General features: G+C 37.5%; 1 protein-coding gene across 4 annotated transcripts in view; it reads right to left on the reverse strand.

The window, feature by feature from the left end:
• DROSHA (drosha ribonuclease III) overlaps positions 1 to 26,154 on the reverse strand; it is an 81,198-nt gene that overhangs the window by 33,860 nt on the left and 21,184 nt on the right. For all 4 annotated transcript variants that reach the window (XR_008575697.1, XM_054815089.1, XM_054815087.1 and 1 more), the window contains 9 exons: positions 25,647 to 25,728; positions 24,260 to 24,334; positions 20,734 to 20,903; positions 16,068 to 16,192; positions 12,774 to 12,873; positions 10,017 to 10,124; positions 5,020 to 5,127; positions 2,438 to 2,576; positions 1,714 to 1,774 (listed from right to left, as the gene is read on the reverse strand). Coding sequence is in view for 3 of the 4 variants with exons in the window: in XM_054815089.1 (XP_054671064.1) it covers positions 1,714 to 1,774; positions 2,438 to 2,576; positions 5,020 to 5,127; positions 10,017 to 10,124; positions 12,774 to 12,873; positions 16,068 to 16,192; positions 20,734 to 20,903; positions 24,260 to 24,334; positions 25,647 to 25,728 (968 nt within the window). In the remaining variant the exon portion in view is untranslated. The remainder of the gene's footprint in view (positions 1 to 1,713; positions 1,775 to 2,437; positions 2,577 to 5,019; positions 5,128 to 10,016; positions 10,125 to 12,773; positions 12,874 to 16,067; positions 16,193 to 20,733; positions 20,904 to 24,259; positions 24,335 to 25,646; positions 25,729 to 26,154) is intronic.

Genomic DNA, 26,154 nt, shown 5'->3' on the forward strand with positions numbered 1-26,154 from the left:
ATTCTCCTATGTTCCATTCTGAGCTATGGTCAGAGCTTAACAAATAGAGAAAGGAAACAGTTCCACTGATTGGCACTGAGGTCGGGTTTCTTTGACCATCAGAGGGCACCAGGTGATTGAAACAAGCAGCCTGCCTTCAGTCTTGTGCATGCAACTACGGAAATGCACGTTATTAACGTCAACACCTGCAGGGTGCGATGACTGTGCAACAGATTTGTTGGTATGGCACAGCTATAAAGGAGAAAGTATTTTCATTTTTCATAGCACCTTTAAGTGCCCTGTTTTCTGTAACTTTCTTTGAACTCAAAGGAAAAAATGGCTGTACAAGAAGATGCATTCAAAGATGCCATTAAGCTAGTAGTCTTGTATTTCCTGTGTTTTCCTTTTCTTCTATCACTGCTCCTGATTTTCCTTTGTTTTGCATAAAGGTTCCTTTCCTCCAAACTCTCTGCCTGCTTATATAACAAAGGACTAACAGGACACAGCAGCTGAAAAAGAACCTGAGTTTGTCTTCAAATATATACAAATTTCTGCTCTACATTATCAAAGCATAAGTAGCACCATTTTGACTTCGCGCACGATTGTACTAGAATCAAGGCCATTGCCACAGGATTATTTTTTTTTTAATCCAGAAGATCCTTCAAGTGTTTGACAGCTTTTATTGTAATTTGCACTCCCCCAAAATTATATAGTTCGTCTAATTACTGAAATAGCAGGCCTTTGTTATGGGCTGTAAGAATACAAGTGCCTCTACTGTGTAAAACAAAGCGTGAGCAAAACTACAACTCCTCTGTTTAGCAGTACAGTGGAAGACACAGATCTCAGAAGAGGGATTTTATATTTGTGTATTATTTTGTGAGAATTAATGCAATTTAGCCTTATCTCACATTATCTTAAGAGGGCCAAAATAAGCTTGAGGCTGACTCTTCAAAGAGAGGCATGGTCTAAGCTGAAACAGCATTTGGGGAACACTGCAACAACAATTTATTCAGAACTCACCTTCTCCCATTCCCGAGCTTCCTCCAAAATGATGACTCTTAAGAGGCCCAGTTATTGCACTAATTAAAATACACTCTGCCCTCTAGTTCACACATTTAGGAAATTTCACATGCATTGCTTCTTGCATGAGCCCTATAAGCTTTGTTTATTCACTTTGGCTAAATATGGTGCTTGTGGCTATAAACCACATCTTAAACATTTATTTATATAGAATTCTTAGTGGTCATTTAAGGATTATTACATTACAACATTAATGTTTTTTACATATGTCTTTAAATTGGACCAGTAAATCAAAGAAGCCCACGTTCAGTATCACGCTCGTGTTAACAAGGTGCCATGCCAGGAAGGTACTACTGTGAGGAAACATGATGGAGAATTCAATTTATAGCAATGATAGCAGTAACAACAAATCTCATTTTTCAGTCTGCAGAGAGCAAAAAGGTAGCCTTTTAGTCCTCCTCATTTCAAGGATAAACAAAGATGATAGAATTATCTGTTAAAACCTTCCTCAGGAATTTTCTGCAGGCATGACCAAACATTTACTATGTCACGGCTAATGAAGGTTCAGCACATCTTCATAATATTAAAGTCAATTCAAAAGGACTTTTCATTTCAACTATACGCCAAAGCTGTTGCTGACAGTAAGTTGGGTGTTTCTATCAAACATCTCCCTCTGCAACAGCTTCCCTACTTGCAAACAATTATTTTCATTACCTGGAAGGAGCTGGATCATCCTGTCCCAAACGGGACATAATATTTATCAGGGTGTTTATCCCTAGAAATATAAACAATGCACTATTAAATAAACAACCACTCATTCAATTTGAATAGGCTTAGAAAAAAATTATTCAAAATGTTACTTTAATTGCTGCACACAAGATCATCCTGTTATTTACAGGGTTTACTTACAGCAAGTATAATCCTTACAGATGCTCTCTGCCTGACTGCAGCCCCATTACAATATTATTGTATTTTTGCATTCAGAGCACCAGATAAAAATACCACCTTTGCGTGAGAAAGACATTCCAAACATTACATAAACAATGAACAATTTACTTCATTACAGCTGAATATACTTTTAAGGGGTAAGGAATATTCTGCAGCAGACAGACCACTTTTTCACTTTAAGACATTTTTACAAAATATCCTCCAGTTTGCTCACCACATTGAGCAGCAAATTAAGAAAACAATACTTGTCAAAAATTAAAGAAAATACATCCTCCGATTTATCATCCTTGCTTTTTCTGAGCTCTACTTGTTGACTAACTTGAAAAATCCAGTCTTTTAGAAAGATCTCACTGGTGTCTGTGTATAACCACCGAAATCCACTGAAGGGATCTCTCAGAAGAACAATGGCCAACAAAATAATAACAGACAAAAAAATTCTTACTGATTAAGTGTGAGGTGAGAGAATAACAGTAGCGGCGTAACAGCATACCTTTTTTCCTCATGTGCATATGGTGAACTTTTCTATCTCCATACTTTGGCTGTCGAATCCCACAGTTGGATAAGGAATTTCTAGCATGATCCGGATTCATTCCAAAGTTTAAGTGATGGCTTGGATGAGTCATGGCAAGCTATAATGTAGCACATACAGGAAAAAAAAAAGGCTTAGATGTATTTTTGCAAATGTAAAAAAAAATAATCTTGGACTAGTAGCTAATAATTGTTATTTTTTAGTTTGAAGAAAGGCTACAAAATGATGTTGTCAATTAGTAGCTTGGTTCCAGCAATTTAAATGCAGGATGTACTACTTCAAATGTCAGAAAGAAGCAACATTTATGCCCAATCATCAATTTAACTAATTAACTTTCAACATTTTTTTTCTTTAAAGAAAAATTAGTTTAGAAGAGAAAAAACATGAACTGTCGATTTTCTCCAAGAGTTTTGCTTACAAACTTTGCTGACCTGATTTCAATACATTTGCTTATTTAAACATATATTCACTCTAAAATTGCAGCATAAATAATCATATTAAAAATATGAACAACCACAAGAATTTCTCAACCATTCACGTATTTGATTTAGGTTATTTAAGTATCTATAAAACTTTCCTACTTCAAAAAGCCAAACAACAAACAAGTATATTATCTCTGGCATGGTTATTCTCAGAACAACTCTTTCTGTCACGACTACACAAGGCCACTCTTCAACCATAAGTGAACAGCAACAGCAGGATTGGTCTTCTGTTTTAAATTTGTATCATCTAGCATTATCAAAAGATTACTTTGCTGCTGACATCACCACTACAAAAATGGTGGTGAATAGAATGACTACTATTATGACTTCATCCTGCAAACTCATGCATTTTCTCTTACTTTACACGTACACACCTAAAAATACTATGCACATATAATTGCATGTGTACACACACCTTGTATATAAACCAAGAGACACATTAGCAAATTTAAACTGCAGAAAGTTAGTTCTGAAACACTTGGAGGACTGGTGCTGCAGACTGTGAGCAAAGACATTCCAGTAGTTCATTCACACATTGCCTGCGGCTTTCCAAAGACTATTTTAATTATTTTAGAGAGTAAAATTATATTTAATCAACAGTAAGAACACCAAGTCCTTTTTAATTCCTTGCTAATATTAATAAGCTTGTCATGATTGTGCATTCTCAATATCTGCTCTATCTGAACTGGATGACACATTACAACTTCTCTGAATAGTTAAATTACTGTAATCTTTCTTGCCCAGTCTGTACTTTAAGAAGAATACATCATGATGAAACAGGTAAAAATCAATACAAAACTATACATCTAGCATTGCCTATGCTTAAGTAGGTGACCGGTACTGTATACATTTTTAAAAAGCTCTTCCCTTTTTGGAAAAAATTTGTAGGCTTTAAATGAATTTGAATAAGGATCAAGCATTTAAAAGTACTTTTGTTATAACTAAACATTAATTTGACTAAGGCTAACACATTTGATTTTATGCTTTCTTCCCTTTTCAATTGCGATTTGCTTTTTGGTTTCTGTGTTTGGTCTCAACATTTTGAAGACTTCCATCACTGCATTTTTATCCTTTTTATTAAATAAAACTAAGGCAGTCTGCAAACAACCAAATCCCACAAGATGCCCAGTGTTCAATGTAACTTTCAGTAGGACAAGCCCTGGAAACCAACTTCTAGAAAATAGAGAAGCTATGATAAAAGATTTCTCCGTAAGCCTCTGCTTCAAGTAGTTTGGGAGTAAAGCCTCCATACGCATACAGAAACTGCATGTTTTGAACTTAGAAAAAATTTGCCTTTCTCAGCTCCAGTCAGTGGAGAGACATGATGCTTATTTCAGGGGGGAAATCCTGAACAGAAGTTTCCATTTCCCTTCAGTAACTTCAGAAAAAAATATAAGGGGAAAGGGGCCACCATGCCAGGAGTCAGTCTTCTGGAGCTGATCAATTCCAAATATGCACTTACATAAAGGACTGGTCATGCGACATGGATGCATTTAAAACAAGTAAATTCTCCCCTCCAGTCCCTGCCCTTGTTTGTAAATGCAAAGCTTTCATCATGTACTTGTGGAAACCAAGAGCTGAACATAGTTTGCAAATTCCTTTTCACTAGCTATAAATGCAAAATAAAATGGCAATGTTCAAGTTATTCTTTTTTAGAACAACAGACTATAAAAGGAAGAAGCAAGGCACGTACGCTGATCTGCAGAATAGCATCATATTCTTCACAAATATCTAAAAAAGAACTTATGCAGAAATAATGAGCAATGTACCTGACAGACTTTTCAGGAAGCATATTTTTGTCTTTCCACACATTACAAGTAAATCCAGATTTATCATGAGAGCAAAGGTAGGTGTATGCCTACCTGCACAACAGATGTCTCTATTGAGAAGTCTCTTGGGATAACTGAAACTTTTGAAAGATCTGCAGTGCAAGTAATCAAGTATGTCCAAGCTGTGGCAATGCAGTGCATTTCTCAAGTTTGTACAGCAGGCGGGATTATTGATAAACTCAATAATATTAGGAAGACAAACCAAAAAGTAGTTTATTTTTTTGTATCTTACCTGCAGCAAGCATCTATCTTGAAAAGTGTAGCCTATCAATTTGTCCAAATGCATCAGACACTGATGGTAGCGGACATGGTGGGTGAGGACAGGAAGCATCATTGCATGCTAAAACACAATTGCAATAAGGAAAAGTATTTAACTTCAGTGTACAGACTACTTGGCTGACTATAAATACAAACATTTTCTATTTGTCACAACACTGAGTTTTACTGTTTTGGTTTAAATGAGAAAAAAATAATCATGGTTTCCCAACCTTCATCATCAGAACACTTAATCAGATTTGTCCATCTGCATCATCACAGTGGGGACACAGCCCCACCCAGACTAAATGAATAAATACATAAACCCAGTCTTCTACTTATTAATATGTTGAATGAGGTTACAAAAAATGTCTGGTCATCACTAACATCAAATGTCAATAAACTGTGACTGAATACAATGCAATATGTTTGTACCTTCTCATTAACATCCTATAGTTTTAGGTTAGTACCAAAGATTAAGAAAGACCATTTTCCCTCTGCCTCATAACATTAGGGAAGAAGCACTTTATATTACTTTAACCAGCTTTCACCAAATAACAGTAGCTACTTGATTTTCAAGCACAGTTATTAGTGACTTGCTTCATTTCCTTGTGAGGAAGAATTAAGGGCTTTTTGAAATGCTGTTGTCTGGCAGTTGCTGGCTTAATGTGCTAAAAAAATATCAGAAATGTTACTGTTTGATCATCTAGGAAACAGATAATGTTTTCCTCTTGGGGAAAACTTCAATAAAAATTTAACTAACTCTGTTGTGACAACAAAAGTCTCCCTCTTTCAGTGTTGTAAAGCAGGAATTCTACACTAATGTTGACTTTGGATGGATCTGGGCTGAAATAAGCAAGTAGTACAGTTTATCAGTACTGTAGCAGAGAAAGTATATCAACATCAAAAATGGTGTATGAGAGTGAAAGTAAGAGCTACAGGAGAAATATCACTATTTAAAGAATTTTACGCACATGACCTTTTTTGAGACACAAATAAAATTTCAGCTCTTCTAATCATTCCTATGAGTGACATGACATGAATATATTCGAAAGAATGACGTGTTTTCAGGGAATCAAAATCTTATCACCATTAATTTCAGAAAGAGGAATGCGTAGGATTACAGAAGATAAGTGCATAGTGTGGAGAGATGCAAGAAAAACAAGCATACAAAGCAAATGATGAATAATTTATGGAATAAATGATGTTATGGATTTCTGCATGTGATTAAAGAAAGACCAGCAGAAAATACAAACTGGAGAATGCTATAAGATTGAGAAGTTAAGAATAACCAATGGCAGTACTTCCTGTATCAGTAAAAGACTGCAAAATTCTTGAGAACTGAACACATAGCTGGAAGGTAATCATCGAATTGTTTAGGCTGGAGAAAATCCTTAAGATCATCAAGTCCAACCGTAAACCTAGCACTGCCAAGTCCACTAAACCATGTCCCTAAGCACAACATCTATGCATCTTTTAAATATCTCCAGGGATGGTGACTCTACCGCTTCCCTGGGCAGCCTGTTCCAATGATTGAGAGCCCTTAAGGTGAAAAAAGTTTTCCCCATATCCAGTCTAAACCTCCCCTGGCACAACTTGAGGTCATTTCTTCTTGCCTTATCTCCTGTTACTTGGGAGAAGAGACCAACACCCACCTGGCTATAACCTCCTCTAACGTACCTGTAAAGAGCCATAAGGTCTCCCCTCAGCCTCCCTTTCTCCAGGCTAAACAATCCGAGTTCCCTCAGCCACCCCTCATAAGACCTGTTTCTCTAGACCCTTCACCAGCTTCATTGCCCCTCTTTGGACACGCTCCAGCACCTCAAGGTCTTTCTTGTAGTGAGGGGCCCAAAACTGAACACAGTACTCAAGATGCAGCCTCATCAGTGCTGAGTACAGGATGATGATAACTTCCCTAGTCCTGCTGGCCACACCATTTCTAACAATAAATACATTTTAGATTGGCTATTAGGAAAAATTTCTTCACTGAAAGGGTTATCAAGCATTGGAACAGGTTGCCCAGGGAAGAGGCTGAGTCACCATCCCTGGAGGTATTTAAAGACATGTAGATGTGGTGCTGTTCTAGTTTTGGCTGAAATAGAAAGGAAATTAGCTCTAGTAGCTGGTATAGCACTGTGTTTTGGATTTAGGATGAGAATAATGTTGATAACACACTGATGGTTTTAGTTGTTGCTAGGTAGTTGTAGCGTCTACACTAAGCCAAGGACTTTTCAGCTTCCCCCACCCTGCCAGGTGCACAAGAAGCTGGGAGAGCACAGCCAGGACAGCTGGCCCAGGCTGGCCAAAGGGATAGTCCCTGCCGTAGAACATCGTGCTCTGGATGTAACTGCGGAAGTGAGCCAGGAGGCAGACTGACTGCTCAGAAACAGACTGGGCATCGGATTTAATTTTTTTTCCTTCCACATATGGTGAGCAATTGTATTTGTGCATCACTTGTTATATTATCATTGTTATTATTATTCTCTTCCTTTGTCATCCTATTAAATTGTCTTTATCTCAACCCACAAGTTTTTTTCCATTCTCTTCCCCATGCCCAGGGGGCTAGAGGGGTGCACTAGGGGCTGTGTGGAGTCCCTCAAGCAAGGTTTAATATTCTTTATAATACATGTGGCCATAAGTTTGAGGACTAAAATATAAAGTTTTAGATTTTTATCAGCTGTGGCGCAGTGAACGAAGAATTGACATCTCCCTAGGAGCACACAGAAAGCCTTTAATTTGACTCTTGCAGTTATATTGACAAAGTGCTGCTTTCATGGCACTAAATACTTGATTGATTCAATTAATGTGCATCATGTTGGATTATAGCTATTTGATGTTTCTGATGTTTTATGTATTAATCTCTTTGTAAGAAAACCAAATATATATTTTAAAAATTGTACTAGGCTAAAGAATGGCTAGTGATTAAAAAAAAAAATCTCCTGAAACCACATGGCCACAGGAGTCATCCCATAATCCTGGTACTTGCATGTGGTTATAAACATACAAGTAACTTCTGCTTCTGTTTTTAAATATATATGATTTTAACTATGATGCAAATTCTTTTCTCACTGCAGCTGGCATGGCAAGGCAGGGAATGTCACAGGTGCTCCCAGCTAGTGCCACCATCCCCCAGGCTGGCAGATGCTCCTGACCTGAAGCTACTAAGAACCAGGTAAGCTGAAATATTTTGAAACACATCATTTCTCTCCTCACCCTGAACACTAAACACAGCTGTTGTGGGCACACCAGCAACAATACAGACAACAATGGGTGTATGAGGGGGGTGGCATGTACGCAGCGTGGCCCCATCCTGCCAGACTGCACAGTAAGTGCTGCGTAGTTTGGTGGCCAAGTAGCACACTTCATCTACTCGATAACTTCAACTGAGCCAGGCAGAACAGAGCAGTTTTACATTTTCGGAACATTTCACTCACCCTTTTTCCTCCCCCTCCAAGCAGTTCATTTCTGAGTCTGCAAAGACCAGTGTTACTACTGCTACATGGAACTTAGAGCAACTATAAACAATCAGAGTGACTTAAAAGACTTTCAATCTTCTAAAGAGCAATACTTTTAATTTTAAATCATTGCACTTCAGCTCTGCCCACAGAGTTGATTTATGTGTATTTAGTTTTAGTCGTCTTTAATCTGGAAAAAGCATGTAGCAACAGCAGCAATCTTTCATGTTACAGATGCACAGTTTGCCTACTCTTGGCCTCTCAAAGAAATCAAATCAAAGAACCTTCATACCATAACTGGCTGACTTAGATATTATGGCTGCAGATGGGCACAAAAACATGAAATAGCTTTACTTTCATTGTTCTTTGGTGTTTTGCTGTCCTTCAACAACAAAACGTAACATGAATATCCAAGAAGACCTTAAAAGATGAATCACAGAAAATATTATAACACAGAACTGTTTCAAAGCTCCTAAATTAGAAATTTGCAGTTTACTTAACCTGTAAAAAACCAGATACAGTACACAACAAAAAATTAGAAAAGGGTTGTAATTTTCCTCGGCTATGTGAGAAGATACTGTTCCACTATTCTCTTTCTTCGACTTCAGAAGCAACAGTAGAATCACAAGAAATGTTTCAGACAGAAGAAAGGTAATTTTAGTTATTAGCATTTCTCTCCTGTTCGAATTTCCCCTTTGGCCTTACCAGACTTCCAAGATAACAGTAGGATTTCTAACTATACCTTGGTCTAGCAATCCCCAAACCTTATATTTCATACCATTAAGTTAATATTAAATTGTAAGCATTTAATTCTTAAATAACATCTCCCAAACAACAGCTAAAAAACAATGCAAGTATACCTCTAGTTTAGGTATTTGGCTGTTATAACTACTTGAATTTTACTAATACAATATTATATAAAAATTGCACTGATTTTTATCATATCAAAGCCAGTGGCTGTCAACTGCTTCAGACTAGGATCTGGCAGAGATCTGTACCTTGGAGATGTCATGCATATGAAAGAGTGTCTGAAAGATATGTTCCTATGGGTCACCTGTTTTAATCCAAAAGTTAGCTGTGGTGGGTTTTTTTTTTTCCCCTAAGTAAAAAGATATTCCTTTGTGCTTCACTGTAAAATTATTTGTTAAAAATATCAAAATAGAAAAAGATATTAAAATAAAAATATCTAAAACCAATCCAATTGATGGACGAAGAAGCCCTTGGAGTTCCACACTAGACACAACATTTGGCTAACCTCCAGCCTCAAGCTGACCATTCCTACTCCCTCTTCCTTGTGCTTATGAACCAGTGGCAATAAAACAAAAATTTGAAAATAACTTTTATTGTGTGTGGAGGGGGTGGACAGGACACTAGAACAGTTCCCTAAATTAACAGATCTTATTGAAGTAAAGTATTCATTTCCATTTGGTTCTTCAGCCTAGAATCGCAAACCCTTGCCAGAGGTAAACGGCAGCTATCAAGAAAGAAAATACATCAGACATCTCTGTGGTTTAGTCACCTGGCAGACATCAGAGCGTATCCCTGTCTTCCAGAATCCCTGGCTACTCAACTCAACGGTCACTTCACGTCTCATTGTGTTCTTCTGACGAATTTTCTGCAGTGCTTCCTAGACAGGGAGAGAGCAGAGCTCCTGTGAAGAACCTTCTAAAACAAAGCAGTATCAAAGCACACGAGTGCGTTCACAATACCAGTTTAAGGTTTGGTTTTGGTGAGCAGTTTTAACACTAGTCCAAATCTTGTAACTGCCAGCCACAGACTGTGGTGGACATGCTGAAGTACAGTGTAGACAAAGGATTTCGGTAGACTAAGAAGAGAACAGAGGCAACTACATTTTTCTCTGCAAATGACAGAACAAACCAGTTCAACTCACACATCCAAGATGATCTGTAAGCAAGTTAAGGCCCTTATGAAAGCACCTTTTGTACCCTTGTGTGTGAAACAACCTCTTCATTCAAGTCCATCACCATGAGTACTCCTGGTTTGAAGCATTAACATGGTTCAGCCCCGGCCCCAGCTGAGCAGCACATGGCCACTTGCTCACCCCTCCCCCAGCAGGATGGGGAGGAGAATGGAAAAACAACGGCAAAGCCCCGTGGGTTGGGGTAAGGGCAGGTTACTGGGATTGCAAGGCAGAAGGAAACAATCAACAACAGCACTGATAACGGATATTCACAACAGGTGATAACAGAAAGCAATTTACCAATCCCAGCACCATGCTACCAACCTGACCCTCAGCCTGCCCCGGGAGCCACCGCCAAACCCGCCCCTGCCCGACTGGCCCCCTTTCATGGTGAGCATGATGTCACATGGTATGGAATGCTGACGGTAGGAGGGTAGGAGGGTAGGAGGCTGGTTAGCCCCGGCTCCTTTTATATTCAATGGAGGAGGATAAATGGCTTCGAAGAATGCATTTCTCTCTCCATTGACTTCAAAGTGAGCCTTCAGGTCCCAGTTTATGCACCTGCTGTAAATGCTCAAAGTCAGGTTAGAGGAATAAAGCCCCTAGGCACGACCTTGTCACAAATAATAACATCATACAATCTTGTAGTAGTGAATAACCAATGGCAGAGGGAACAGAGATGCTTACAGCACTGCACCCCTTGTGCATTGCCTAAAATTTGCATTTCAAGGCTATGTCATTGAACGTTTCCTGAGAGGCGCTACAATGTTTGCTAGATCTAGCTGTACTTTTAGGCTGACTGGCTCAGGAGCACTCCAGTGTTACTCATAATATATGATTCATAATCTTTAAAAGCCCATGTACCAGTCAGGTGCAGCCCTACTGCTCCTTCTAAGTTACTGACACCTCCACTGGCAAAATGCATAGGTTATTCTCACATAAAGCTTCTGCTTCAGCCCTGTATGGCACTCTGATGGTAAACTACTTGATAAACTCATTATCCCAGATAATATGATTTAGAAACTAAAATCAGCACACCACACAGTAAGTGATAAATAGCAAAGGAGCATTTTATCTTTTGAAGCAAAAGATAATCACTCCCCTACATCCAATCCACTACATTTTTACAAATAAGTCATCCATTAGCCCCTAATGAAAAGATGCCCATAAAATAATGGTCTTCCCTTCTACTTGCTTTGAGTGTAGAAATCTGTAGCAAACAAAATCACCTCCTATAGGGACAAATTTTTTTTTTTACTTAGAATTGTGGCACAATTAAGTCACAACATTGTTTTTCTTTCCCCATTTACAAGTAAAGAAGCTAAGGGCTTATTTAATATCAGCATAAATAAAATGTTAACTAAGACTCTTGCTCATGCAACAGCATACTAGGCTTTGCAGTAATAATAAAAATCAGGTGCAATGTCAAATGTATCAAACATTTACTGCAACCAAAGCTACAAAATTAGCAAACGGGAGAAGACGCAGGAATTGGACTCAGTGATCCTCATGGCTCCTTTCCAACTCAGGATACTCTATGAATCATCAGGGTTTCTAATGAATAAATAAATAGACAACACCACTTAATTAAATTACATCCAGTACCAAAGAAGTTAATTTCTCCTCCATGTATTCTTTACGTAAGTTGTCCAAATAAGAGTGCCTGGTAAACGTGCACCAAAAAAATTCAAAGTGTCAGTCCAAGATCTTAAAAAAAATAGATACCTGAGAGCAGGCTGCTTTAAGTCTATATTTAGTTGACGTTATTTTTCTGATTTTAATTCCCAATTAGTTGAGTATCTGCACTTAGGAAATGCTTATTGCTCATCACTTCAAGGGGAAAAAAGAGAGAAAAGAAAAATTCAACAAATACCTCATTTGTCATTAAAGATTACTGAAAATAACAACAACCATATGGTTTTGACTCAAAGATCTTAAGGAATGTCACTAAGGCTGCCTAATATATTATGGTTTAAAACCAGGCACAAGTGTAGCAGTTTTTATCTCAGAAAAGAAACGTTTAAAGTTATGAGCCAGTTAAAAATGCACTCTGAAATAAAGTCCTTCTGTATGCTAATTCTTGAAACCATTAATGGCAATGGCTGTAAAGAAATTATGGTTCTATAATGATCATTTCTATAATTGGGAAAAAACTTGCAGTAGTTTGACAGCTGAAAAAAGGAAAAAAATCCATTCACTAACAAGCAAAGATTAAAATAAAATTAGTGTTAACAGCCTGAAAAGAAAATCTTTTGTGCAGGATTTCTGTTGTTTCCATAAACAGGGTGGTCATATGGCTTTATTCTATCCTGAATTACCATGCTCAATTATCAGTTTTAGGAAGGTCCAGCATACCTCTCTTTGTGATAATTTCTGTTTATCAGCCTGTTTGACTTTGGGACTGTTAGCCAGCAGGTGACGCAGCTTCACATAACTCTTCCACAGCTTTTGGTATCTAAAGGACAAAACCAGAAAACCAATATTTTGGTCGATACAAAAACAGAAAAACAATTATTTTGGTCGATACAAAAAACAGTCTCTCACCGTTTGTCCTTATGAACACACCAGCTGCTAATAACGTACCCATATCACACAGGCTGTCTACAAGCATTTTTTTGCTCTAGAAAAAAAAAATCTCAAAGTATTTTCCAAGAGAGCTGACAGTGTCTCTGCAGTTGTTCCAGCAGGGTGGGCACGGCAGCAGACAGGAGGCATTAGCGTGCAGTGTGAGGTGAACAGCAAAGCTCAGGGCAGAACCCAGGTCTCCCAGATACCCACCCGTCCTCTCCAAAGGGTCACCTCCGCATGCTGAAAAGACTTGCCTGCAGCATGATATCTCAATTCAGGCAGCTGAAAATTCCCTCTTCTCCACAGGGTTCACCTATCACTCACTGAAAAGCAGCAGTAACCTTTCCCAATAAGTGTCTGTCTGTATGCTGGCTGAAACTTCTTAGTGAAGCACATGAGGAAAAGCTGTACAAGTCATGTGCAACACAAAGTCATTCTGCAAATAGCAAAATAAAAGTTTCATTTCCTATGGGTTTGTGCTGAATGGAAACAGCAAGTCAAGTTTTCTCTGTGGTTAGCATATACTTTAGGTTTCTGGTTTTCTCCGTCTAGCCTTTTCAAACAGGAGAAGGGTGTGTCTAATTACACATGAACCGCAATAACAGAACTTTTCCTCAGTGGGAGTTCCTCTGCAATCTAGCACGGTTTTTCACAAAACTTAACTCACTGCATTTGTAGACAACATCCCACCATTATATTCAGCTGCTAATGACCAACAGGTTCAAAAAATTACTATGGGAGAAGCAACCAAGAGAAGTCATGATATGGACCTCATGTCCTTAGGAAACAATGCTGTCTTCAAAATAGTATCACCTCTGTAGTTTTTTCAAGAAAAACCATAAACCCAGACTTTTAATAGGAAGCAGGGAATTAGAGGAGAGGGGGAAGAAGTTTACCCAATTATTATTTTCTTTTATATTTACATTATAAAAGAAGATCCTCCTCAGCACCAACTTAGAGCAGTGGCTTTAGTAGGAAGTTACCACATTAAGTGGCAAAGCAGTAAAAGAGCTGCTGCATCATTTACTATTTTGTAGTCTTCCCAGCATCCCACATGCACACAAATCTCTTCTTATTGGCATTTTTTCCATAGCTATTTCTCTGCAGCATTCTTGAATGTATACTCTCTGCCTCTAGAGATACTGATATTTTCTGAGTCTATAAACACATCTAAAATGGTCAATTCATAGATTTTTTCCTATGCCCTGTTCTTCGCATTTCTGCAATCTGCAGAATAGCACATCTATTTTTGTCAAATTCCCATCCAAAGAAGAAAAGTGAGTTAATGAACAAACCAACCAACCAGAAAACAAACAAACGCCATGAGAAGGTTTCAACCCAGAAACAAGAACCTGAAACTAATATCTACAATATAAGTTTTACTGCTGGTATTAATATGGGTGGAACGAGCTCTGTTACTGCAGTTAAGTTTGAGAATTAATAAACAGATTACAATAACAATGTAATAATTCTGTATTAGAACCTCATAAAGAAAAGACACACTAGAAGAAAATCTTTTCTGGTGACTACCTATTTCATACATACATTAGCATTAAGCCTGAGATTTATGATGGCACCACAGAGGTCTTTCACAAAAACTGCTTTGTTACTTTGATAAAAAGAAGCATGCCTAAATTCTGTAAGCAGCTCTGAAAAGAGAGTCATGGAAATTTTAAGGAAAGTTAAAAAAAAGTGTGGGAAGGATAATTTTTGTATCTTTATACTGTTTTCAATGCAAGGTACTAGAACTTTATAAATATGAAGAAATTCAGCATCAAAATAGAGATGGTTCTTATATTCTTTGGTTGAATTATTTTCTTTTTATAGGTAAGAAAACTAAAAGACAAGGAGGATTAAAAGTCATACTCAAAGCCAAAAGAAAAATACGTTATCATCTGGATAAGCACTCACTCTTCCCACTTCCCACCATATTCAATCTAAAACTCTCAGCAAGGAATTGCAGAATAGTACGTCTGTCATACACGCACATAGGAGTGATTTGGCCTCAAAACTGCAGATGAAATTCAATGTCCTTAAAAGACACTGGAGGAAAATGCATGAGGAAAAAGACAACCTAAAGTACACATGCACAAGAGAGGGGCTCTACACTGGCTGTCATAATTCAGAAAAACAATCTCTAAATCACTGGAAGAGTTCCCTGAAATTGTCTGAAATTAAGAATTATGAACAAAATCCAGCAATCACTCTTATGCCACTACATGAACCCACTTCTGCCTGAAGTTCTCATTCCCTCTGTTCTTTCTCTCCATTCTTCCCTATCTCTGTAAGGATATAAAAGGTACAGACAGAAGTAGCATGGACGCAACAGCTTCCAATCTAGGGAACAGTACGTAGACTTGCTCCTTCAAGGCATAGAAAGAGACAACTAAGTAGGATGTGGCAAACTGCAAGAAAGATGAATGTCATGAAGAAAGCGAACAGAAAATGGTTATATTCTTCATTATTAGATGAGAGACCTGAAGAGCATCTAAACAAATGATCAAGTAGCAGATCTGAAACAAAAGTCAGTCCTCTTTCATATGATGCACAATAGTACTGGGGAAATGATTACCTGGAATTTTCTCCCTGTCAGTAGCATGAAAAGATTCGAACAGTGATTTGAGAAATTTAGAGAAGGAAGGTCCATTCAGGGCTGTTAAAGTGATCAAAATACATCCTCTAGCTCAGAAGTCCATATGCTATAGACCTTTGGAAGCCTGGGTAAGTATTCCTCCACCTCCACCTTCCTTTTACACTATTCTCTCTCTAAAAATCCACATCTAGCCTCTCAGAGAAATAATGTGGAGCTTAAGGAACCTTTAGTCTGACCTAGAAGAGCTGTTCTCAGGTTGAGAAATTTCATACTGCACATGCATGCACATTTACTTCAGCAGATCCTGAATTATGGCAGGGAAAAGAAGTTATACCTTATATTCTCTAATTTACAAGAGCTAGTGTCCAATACCATAAGCACTAAGCTTTATATTGGACTTAATTAAGCACATAAACAAGCCCTATTTAAGTCACAAATGACAACAGTAATGAGTTTCTGAACAAAAGATAGAAGGAAAAACATCTTACTGAGGATCTCCGGCGTAACTGAGTTGAGCAGGTCGTATCCCAAAGTGGACAATAATGGGGAAAGTAATTACATCAGAACTGAACTGTTCACGGTCCAGTTGATCAATACGAACTGAGCTGGGTTTCTAGGAGAAAAAACAAAATATACCTAATTGACAACAACTCCATGGAAAAAATATTGCCTCTAGCCCACACTATCCAGTCATCACAAAGCAGCAATATTCCAAGCTTATTGAAATACACATAAAACTAACCATTAGTATTAGAATAGATATTTGGCAATGACGGTGACTGAAACAAAGTTAATTGACTTAGCTCTCCCAGCGAAAAAAGGAAATCATCTTATTTTCATTTTACAAGTCATGAAATTTACAGTTTGATTATTTCCAAGAACTTAAAGCAACTTTCTTCAGTTGAACATCACACTGGAAATAAAATCAGTATTAGCGTTCTGGCATCTAAGCTCCCACATGCCTGAGTAGTTCACTAAGATCAGCTTACCTCTCTAATTTTAGCTCTGTTCCTGATTTCCCAAAGCAAGTGAAGCCATTATTAGATCCAATCAATCACACAAACTAAACAGCATTAAAAAAAAATCTGTCATGCTACTCTTAGAAAGGCTCCTAGGCTGATGTGTACAATGAGGAATACAGTCTTGTATAATGAGGAGACTTTTGTCCATTTTACACTTCAAAACAGAAGTTGTTTTTATAGTTAAAAAGGACAGTGTAGAAGGAGGCAACTTTCGCTTTGCCTCTAAAAACACGGAAAATGAGTAATTGCACATTGCTGTAGAAGACGTGCTGCTTACAGAGCCCTCGATCACTTATCTACCATATTTAAAAACTCAGCTGAAGGTGCACAGTTTGTCTCCAAGTAAACATTTTCTCCATTACCTGGCCAAGCTGCTTTGTTACATGCCTCCTTACTCCCCACTTTGTAATCAGCTGGATGAGGCCCGTATTTTCTGCTTATCTAAGGTTTCAGAAAAAGGGCATTATTTCTAGTTACCTGCATCTCAAAACTTCTAATTTAGCATTGTGAGTTTCTCAAAGATGACTTTCAGAGCTACAGAAACAGCTCCCACCATTCTCTTCACAAAACAATAAAAACTGTGTCAAGAACAAAGCTTTCTCCCTTCAAACCACCTTGGTAGAACTGTTTACAGGAGTCATTTTCTGCATGGGTAAGCAAAGCCAATTCTAGAAATAAAGGTAAGTCTCATCAGGTGGCCACATTTCCAATCTATTCTAGGAAAAAAACCCAAAAACTTACTTAAAACTTTGACATCCAGCTAGAGAAACATTTTCTAAGGGACAAATGCTTATCAGCTTCCATTTGGACATGATGACCGAATGTAAGTTTACATCTCCCCAGCCAAAAAAATAAGAGAAAAATATTTAAAGTTAATTAGCTCATGTCGCCAAGTTTAAAAAAAAAAAAAAAGAAAAAAGAGGAGAAAAGGTTTTCCCTATAGCACTTCCAATAAAAAGGGATTTGGACAAAAAAATCTAATGAAGAACATGGGAAGGATTTGTAGCAGGCAGAATGTTTAACCAGAGGTTAAAGTCCTGAAATTTAAGTTTATCTGGTTTTGTTGAGTTTGCACAAAGCCAATTTGAGAAATGTTTATCTCCACACAAGCTGTCGGTTCTCGCCCTCAACATTAAAAATGAGGAACTTCTTCCCCCATTCCTATCCCCCTTAGAAAAGCAGCCTTGCTACACAACAACTCCTCTGAGAACCAAGGTGGCAAAATATGATTAACAGAATATCAAACAATAATTATACTCACTACACTAATTATAACAAATATTTTTAAACAATTAGACTATATTTTCCTGTTCAAATATTTCACATTTTACACTTAAACAGAAGTAATCTGATCCTCAAAAGTGTGAAAGGGAGAAGAGCTTTCAATATGCCTGCAGCAGGGTGTGTGTGAAATGTGTGGCCTCAGGATCACTCAAAACCAGACTTTCTCTTCATTTATATGCCACTGCCTTCGAGTTTTGTTACTCAGTTACGCAGCTGTTCACAGATGCCTGATAACAAACAGGACAAAAGAAATCCTTGTTTAAAACAATCACAATTGTTCCTTCACTGACAGTTATGAGAGTAGCTCGGCTATGCTTTTTTCCTTCCACATGGTGAACACCAGCTTCCTCTCTGGTGTTGCTGCTGAAGGTTTAAGGTACAAACAGCACCATACAGAAGCATACGGTTTATACTGCACACCAGCAGACAGGACACCAGCAAATTAGATGTTGCTCTTCCAAATTTTTATCCCTGTGTTCTTTTAAAAGAAGTGCTGTGAGAGACCATCTAATCACAACCTTCCTTTTAAAATCTCATTGAAAACAAAGAAATTCTAACAGAACAGAGGCCCATTATCTTTGTTTCCTACTCCAAACCTCAATCAATGCTTTGCTGATATTAGAAGACATGAGATTGCATGCAGATGTAGTATAAAAGTATGTTAAAATATATATTCGTACTAGTGAGAAAAGCAACAATAAGAAATAGAAAGAAAAAGAAAACAATAGAAAGAAAAAGTGTTAAAGAGGATTAAAATTTGTGAACCTTTAAATCTATTCCAACACAAAGTTTCACTGAACTAATGAAACACTATGAATAAATTAAATTGTTTTAAATAGTGCTGAACTATAGTTAGTTGTTTAAGTAAATGGGATTTATATACCTATCAAATTTTTTTCCTTTCGCCATCATGCATATATACATGTCACTTTGAAAAAAAATAAAATACGTGTATAAAACCCAAATCTGCTCAAAAGAGGATTTATTATTTCTGAAGTGATGTTGTGGAGGAAAACAGCAAAATAAAGTTTAGTGGGTTTACTTTGTTGTGTCAAGTGGATAAAATTGAATTGAAGAGCTGTCATTTGCTAAAACAGTTTCACATTGTCTCTATAATAGAACTGTTTTATCTTCTAACGTTGTAAAATGCTTAGAAAATACTTTCACACTATTTTTCAGTTACTTTCATACTCAATAGAATAAGCTGCAATGAACAGAAAAAATCCACAAACTAAGAAGAAAGTCATTGCAATCTTCTTCAGAGAAAAAACACATTCAAATGATGGCATTATAACATGACAACGTTTCGAAGTGCTGCAGATTTCTTTTATGCTTACATATTTTGATGTCCACATGCATCTCTGAAAACATCGTCTTGTAGAATGCAAAGTTTGTCAGTAAAAATCACACAAAATCTCAAAATTAACACTACCACTTACAAACTGCACTTATAGGCATTTACAGTTCAGTGACACAAGGAAGGAGCATATATGCATTCCTTCACGCTAAACAAAAAAAGCAAGTTTTCAGCTAGCTGAAATCAGCCTATCTTCAGCAAACCACTGAAGTTGTGTCAGCGTATACCATTCAGGTGCTGACAACTTGTGCACTAGCATGTACCTTGTAACACAGAAACGACAGGCAATGTTAAATTAAACAGTTAAGGCTAACAACTCCTATTATGAGATCCTCGTTTAGCACTCAGTTTTAACCAGCTCAAGTAGAATTTTCCATAGTGAGAGTGCACATGTATACTGTATCAAAAGGAAAATCAAAGGAAAACCAGATTATCCTGCCCAAGTTATTATTAGCTTATAACATAGTTTACTAACTGTAATGCTGCCACACTTAAAAATATGAACTTGAAAAATATACTTAGGAAGTCACCTTGGCTGCAGTTTGGGGACAGGTTTTTCAGTTAGCAAACTAAATTTCCCCTTAGGCATGATACCAAGTCACACTTTTTCTGGAGAAGCTAAGAAGTTGAGCTATGAGCAAAGAAGGAAAATAAAGTCAGAGAAAGAAAGGTATTACAACTGAGAAGTCTATAATATTAGGTCCAAAACACACCTCTGCTACTAAGATACCACTGTGCAATACTGATCAAACCATGCAAATAGAACCCTGCAGCTTTTAGTGCATCATCTATTCTCATGACCCACATTTCTTAAGCATGAAAGTCAGAAAAACGGGCTAAATTCACATAAACACTGGAGTTGAAAGGAACGGTGTTCTGAGAACATATGTTTTAAAATACTAATTGTTCCAAAAATAATAAGGCCATAGGGGCTTCAAGCTTGGCACTGAAAATTAATGGATGCATTCATTAATATACACAAAATTCCTCAGTGTGAGTGAAAGCAACATAGAAACAATGTGGAAAAAAACCACATAGGCAGAAAACACCTTCTCCATATCCAGGGCACAATCTGGTTAGAGCACTTTAAACAGAGCTAGGGGGTCAAAAGAAGAACATGAAAGAAAATAGCAAATAGTTACTAATTCTCTGGTCCTATGTCAGGGAAAAGAGAATGAGATCATGCACATAAAGACTGTCTGAGAAAATAAGAAGGCAGAGGAGCAAACTACAGATTTATATACATAAAATACAGCCATTCCTTTTAACGCACACATTGAAACGGTGCTCATCTGCAAGTCTGCCCTTGGGTAGAGCAGCAAAGGGTGCAATTCTTCCCAGGGTTGGAACAAGTCAATGAACTGTTCCTATAGCAATCTGCAAGTGTCACTTGTCATCTTTCCCCTTTCCAATTCAGCCTCTAGCAGCCTCTCTGGAACAAGACATGTATGTGTCATTGGGTAGTTCATAAGTCAGAAATATTTGCTCTACCATGCCAGGGCTGGTAACGATCATCCCTTTGCATTCTTCTGCATATTTCTGCCATTCCAGTTCTTCCCACTGAAGCATGTTGGCAATCTCCTCTTCAGGCACCAGAGCTTTACTGCATCGTAACAAGTAGAGAAGAATCTGATGCATTGAGAGTACTTCTTTTCCTCCATCTTAAAAACATAAATAAAACACACTGAGGAAAGAATATCTGAAAGCGTGAGCAAGAGAAAATATGCAGAACACAAAGTATTTGTATGAGCAAAATAAAATGCAAAATGCTTAAGTGACTTGACAAATAGGAAGGCAAATGTTTTATTAATACTGCACATGCATAAACACTTTGCTAAACTGGAAGCAATAACGGTAATGGCAGGAAGAGTAACAGTTTCATTATACTGTAAAGCTGAAGTTTCTGACTTGCCTGAAAAAAACTTTAAAATGAGTAGGCAGAACAATCAGTTACATTTTCCAGTTATGTCTTCCTTTTCACACTTTTATCATTCTTTTTACAATGGTAGTTAAAAAGCCTTTAGGCATTTATGCAGCTTTTTTAAAGAACACTCAAAATTTTACAGGATACTTCTGGATGAATGTAGTAAGTTATCCTTGCATTTTAAACTCATCTGTAGTTCTTACATGCTGTACCTCCAGTAATGAAGACTAAAGAGCCTCATGCTGTCTTCCGTCACTAAATGAATCAAGGGGACACGAAAACTACTAAATACTTCTGAGACCCCAGGAAACATGCACAGCAAAGGCTGCTTGTAACAAAGGAAGACAGTATAATAAACATCTGTCTGACTCCAGGTAGCCAGTTACAGATGTGAAGATGCAAACAGGAAGGATGAGTGAGTGACAATCCTGACAGACCACCACTCAGAAGACACCAACTATTCAAATTCAGTATGTCCGGTCACATGAGTAAGACAACAGACATATTACTACAGTGCTTTAATTTTGACACACATCTCTCCGACCCCCTCCAACAACAGGGTGTTAATTTGTAGGTATGGAGGCACCTTCAAGTTTCATCCACACAGAGCACAAAAAAGGGTTGATTTCCCTTCCCCCAGGAAGCAGGAGCAATTTGGTCCTGCAACTGAGTACGCTGTCTCCATCACTACACACACAAAAAAAGAAATGGAGAAAAAAACAGAAGTAAAGCCTTAGGGCAATATGGGGGATGATGTCACAGCACAAGGAATGTGATCCCAGGCACACAGGAAAAGCCTCGCAGAACTGCTGTATAACAGCAGCATTGCATAAGATGATGTCCTCTACGAGACACATGAGGGAACAGGCACTTCTCTTACTTCAACTGGGATTACAGCACTATGGTATAGAAAAGATGAAAGGGAATAATGTAACTTGGCCTCTTCAAACAATTAACCTAATTCAAACTCCAGAAGGGAATCTTAAACGGGGAAACTACACCACAAACCTCACTGGAAACAGAATATATTTCTAAACAGGCAGATTTTTAGCTACAGGGGCAGATTTTTAAACGTGCAAAATTCTCCTTCAAATTAAAGGAGGACTCAGTTTACAGACTTTTGTCTTTGACAACCACTAGATTATACTGTTAAGCAAGAAGCAGCCCATTTCCAACAATCACTAAAAAAAAGTGTAGCCTTACTCACTGAAGACCATGTACCAGAAGGTTACAGGTTGCTATAGATAGATGTGCTAAACAGTAGTTGGAGACCTGACCTTTCCTGAGCCAGAACATGCAGTACTTGGGACCTCAAATGGTTTTTTTTCCTAGTCTTTTACTCTCTTAAATATATTTATCATCATAAAAATCTGTGGCAATGAATACAATACAGCAACTACTCTGCATGCTATGCATCTCCGGCACTCAGTAAAACCAGTATGATTAGCTCAAAGCTTAGAGCTACCCCAAGGCCTGTCTAAGTAATCCACACAGAAAACTTGACATCCCAAACCTCATATTTTTAGACCATGTCAGAAAAATAAGAAAGAAAAGTAGAGGGGATGGGAAATCAGCAATTCATTTCTATCTTTAAAGAGACAGCTGATGGATGTGCGGAGATCCATTGCACCAATATATCTTCTTTGATTAGACATAGATAATGTTCTGCAAAGATACCTGAAGGAAATAGATGCCCAGTCTCTGGAAATTAAAAAACTCCAAGGATATCCCAAAAATAATCAATACAAAATGCAAACTTGATTAAAAAAAAAATCTGTCATAAAGATGCTAAAAGGCAACTATATATGCAGAAATACCAGGAAAAAGAAATTTTTATAAAGAGTTAGAAGGCTGGGAACCTTAGAGACAAAGCACACAGGAATACATGTTATAGAGACTTATCCAACAATCCAACAGTGCAGAAAGAGCTGATTTCTAAACTAAAATAAAACAAATCAGAATATAAAACCCCCAAACTAACAGGAAAACACCCTCAAGCTACAGAAACCAGGCAGGTCAAACTTGTTCTCATTTTGTGATGAGGTCAAGTTAATCAGCCACATGTGGCTTGATGGCTTATTTTGTAAATTGCTTCAGCAGAACCAAATCAATGTTTGCTAGCAAGCCTCAGAGCTCTGCTTCTGATTGAACAGTGTTGCGTATCCAGGAAGGAACAACAATTAGAAATATAGTCATCTAGCCATCAGTACTCTCCACAGTAACGAGCCAAACCTCATTTAGCTACAGCTATAATTAATATCCCAACTAAGTTTCAAAGCCCAGAGCAGAGAGCACCTCCAGGCCACAGCCCTCTTGATGAAGATTGTTCCATGTCCCATCTGCACCCTCAGTCCAGCAGCTGAAACGCATTCTCCTGTCCACGCAACCCTTCTGGAGCAATCACTGGCTGGATCTCAGCAGGACACATTTCCAATGCATCCATGACATTTATATCAACTGAAAGTCTGTCCTAGTATCTTAGGATGTGTTAAATGCCTGCGTAAGCTGTTCATTCAAAACAAGCATAACGCTCCACACTGAAGCTTGTCCTTGGCTGGCAGGCTAGGGTTGAATTGCATTGGAATGGTGTTTTTCTGTCTTTCACTGTTTGCTGCAAGGTCTAAGCTTGTATTAACATAAAGAAAGAAACAATCAGAACATGTGCTCAGGGGTGCCAATCATGCTGACCCTCAAAACTGCACATCAAGAATTTTAATATAATCACATAGCATCCTGAAGAGCAGAGGGGACACTGAATTCAGTTTCACATGCGAGATTAGGTAATAGCACTTCTCAAATGCCACAGCTCCATCGCAGGGCAGGACAAGGATGACCCAGCACTGCCTAAAATCACCATGACAGACACAAAAGTTGGAAGCAAGACTCGGCCTGCCCCCCTGAACCCCAGTTCTGAGTAAATCAACCACATTGCCAGCAGGCGCTGCCAGCTTCAGATGGAAGCACCAGACCTCTACACTGACTGAATCATTTGACTTATGCAATAAATTTTTTTTGTGGGGTGTGGTTTTGGTTGGTTGTTTCTTTTTGGTTTTTAGATCTAATTTCCATAAAGCTACATAATACAAACATTACCTGGAAGAAATCTCACAAATCGCGGCATGAAGTGAAATCTGGGGCAGGAAATAGAATCATTTTCAAGTGAAGGACCTTAAATATGAAAAAAATACAGAAAATTTATGAACAGCAATATATTCGCAAAAGAAAAAAGAAGGCAACCCTGCTGCAGATGAAATCAATGAACAGTGATTACATTTGATAGAGCCTAAGTTTCAATCAGAAAAAGTAACAAAACACACAGCAGAGAGGAACAGAGTAACAACTTCTAGTGAAGGCTTTCGCATGGACAATTTCAAAGAAAGCAACAATAACTTAAAAATTAAAAAAAAATCTAAAAAAACCACAGTAGTTTTATTTAAAACAGTGATACAGAAAAAAAATTGTTTCATGTAACTAATTCACTTAAGCCTTACAGACACAAGCACTAGTTTATTAGTCCCTCCCAATTAGTGGGGTGTTTTTTGGTTATGATAAAGATAAGGAAATTTCCATGATGCTATTTTGTGGGGTTTTTTTTTGTTTGTTTCCTATTTCATCATCCAAAGCTTTTCAGGAAAATAAAAACAAAACCAGTAAGCACCTAGCGTTAAGAAAAGAAAGAACAATCAGAACCAGCAACGCGAAAGACAACATTGATATTAGAATACATTGCGTATCAAAACAAAGGTGGCTACGCAAAATGCATGACACTTGTATGCTCTTCTGTTTAACTGCAATAAGTGGAGAGTGCATCTCCATAGACAAAGTCAAGACACCAAAACACACCTACAGATTCTGAAATGAAATTCCTTTGATATTCTCTTTTCTTTTAGACCAAGGGAAGGATCAGCCCTGAAATTCTCCTTTGTCACAGTCTTCACAGAAACATATATTTTCATCTTGTCAAGTCAAAAACATTCAGCTATAATGATATGTTATCCCTCTATGGCTGTCTGTATGACACTGCTTTGTAAGTTGACTGCAGAGAAATACTTTAGAAGTAACTTGCGTCTTCGCTTCTAAAAACAGATAGTTTACCTGACACCTTGGCTTTCAAAATACCACACAGACAATACTGTGCAATATTAAACATACAATAGTATTTACTGTTTGATTAAAAAACAGTAATTAAGGAAGAAATTTAGTTTATCTGCAAGAATGCAGTGCCATAAAGTTTGTGCATTTTAATTCCTACAGCCCACTAATGAACACTAATATATTTCATCTGCTTGAAGAACAAAGTGGAAGTTTGTCCCTCTCACATAAACAAAAATTTGACTTTGTTCTTTTGAGGCCCCTTCCCACTTTTTTTCTTTTTAAACCAAAGAACATAACAAAATAGACATTTACAAAATAGCTATTTACAAGAGCTGCAATTATAATTGGATTTTTGTATGTTATTTTCCCCCTAAATAAAAGTTACCTTTAAGATTCCAGTCATAGAGCTCCAAAATATCTTTGAATAGATATGAAGAGAACAGTTCAAGACCTCTCACACAAAAATTCTGGAGAAAGAAAAAAAAACCAACTAGAATTATATAATACTAATAATGCCACTCACATATATTTAAAGTAAAAAATGAAAAAAAGCAGTGCCTTCATATTTGCCAAGTGCTAGACACAGGGCTTTGGAAACAGGATTAATATATCTGTAATCATCTACTGTAACATAATACAGTGATCTCTTCAGAAAGCATTGTCAAGAACACATTGTAATGAAGACTTCAATCAATGTTGAAATTAACACTATTGGCAGAAATTATGAATCTGCAATAATACGCCATGCACTAAAACCCTTTCACCCAAGTAAACTAAACAGATGATATTTCTGAGAAGGGTATTTTTCATAATTCACTTTTTCCTACGTGTTCATATTAAAAGTTTATAAATCACCATGTGATATCATGATCACTTCTATAGCAACATATCAG

Source organism: Grus americana, chromosome 2 (assembly GCF_028858705.1).
Source record: "Grus americana isolate bGruAme1 chromosome 2, bGruAme1.mat, whole genome shotgun sequence".
Lineage (NCBI taxonomy): Eukaryota > Metazoa > Chordata > Aves > Gruiformes > Gruidae > Grus > Grus americana.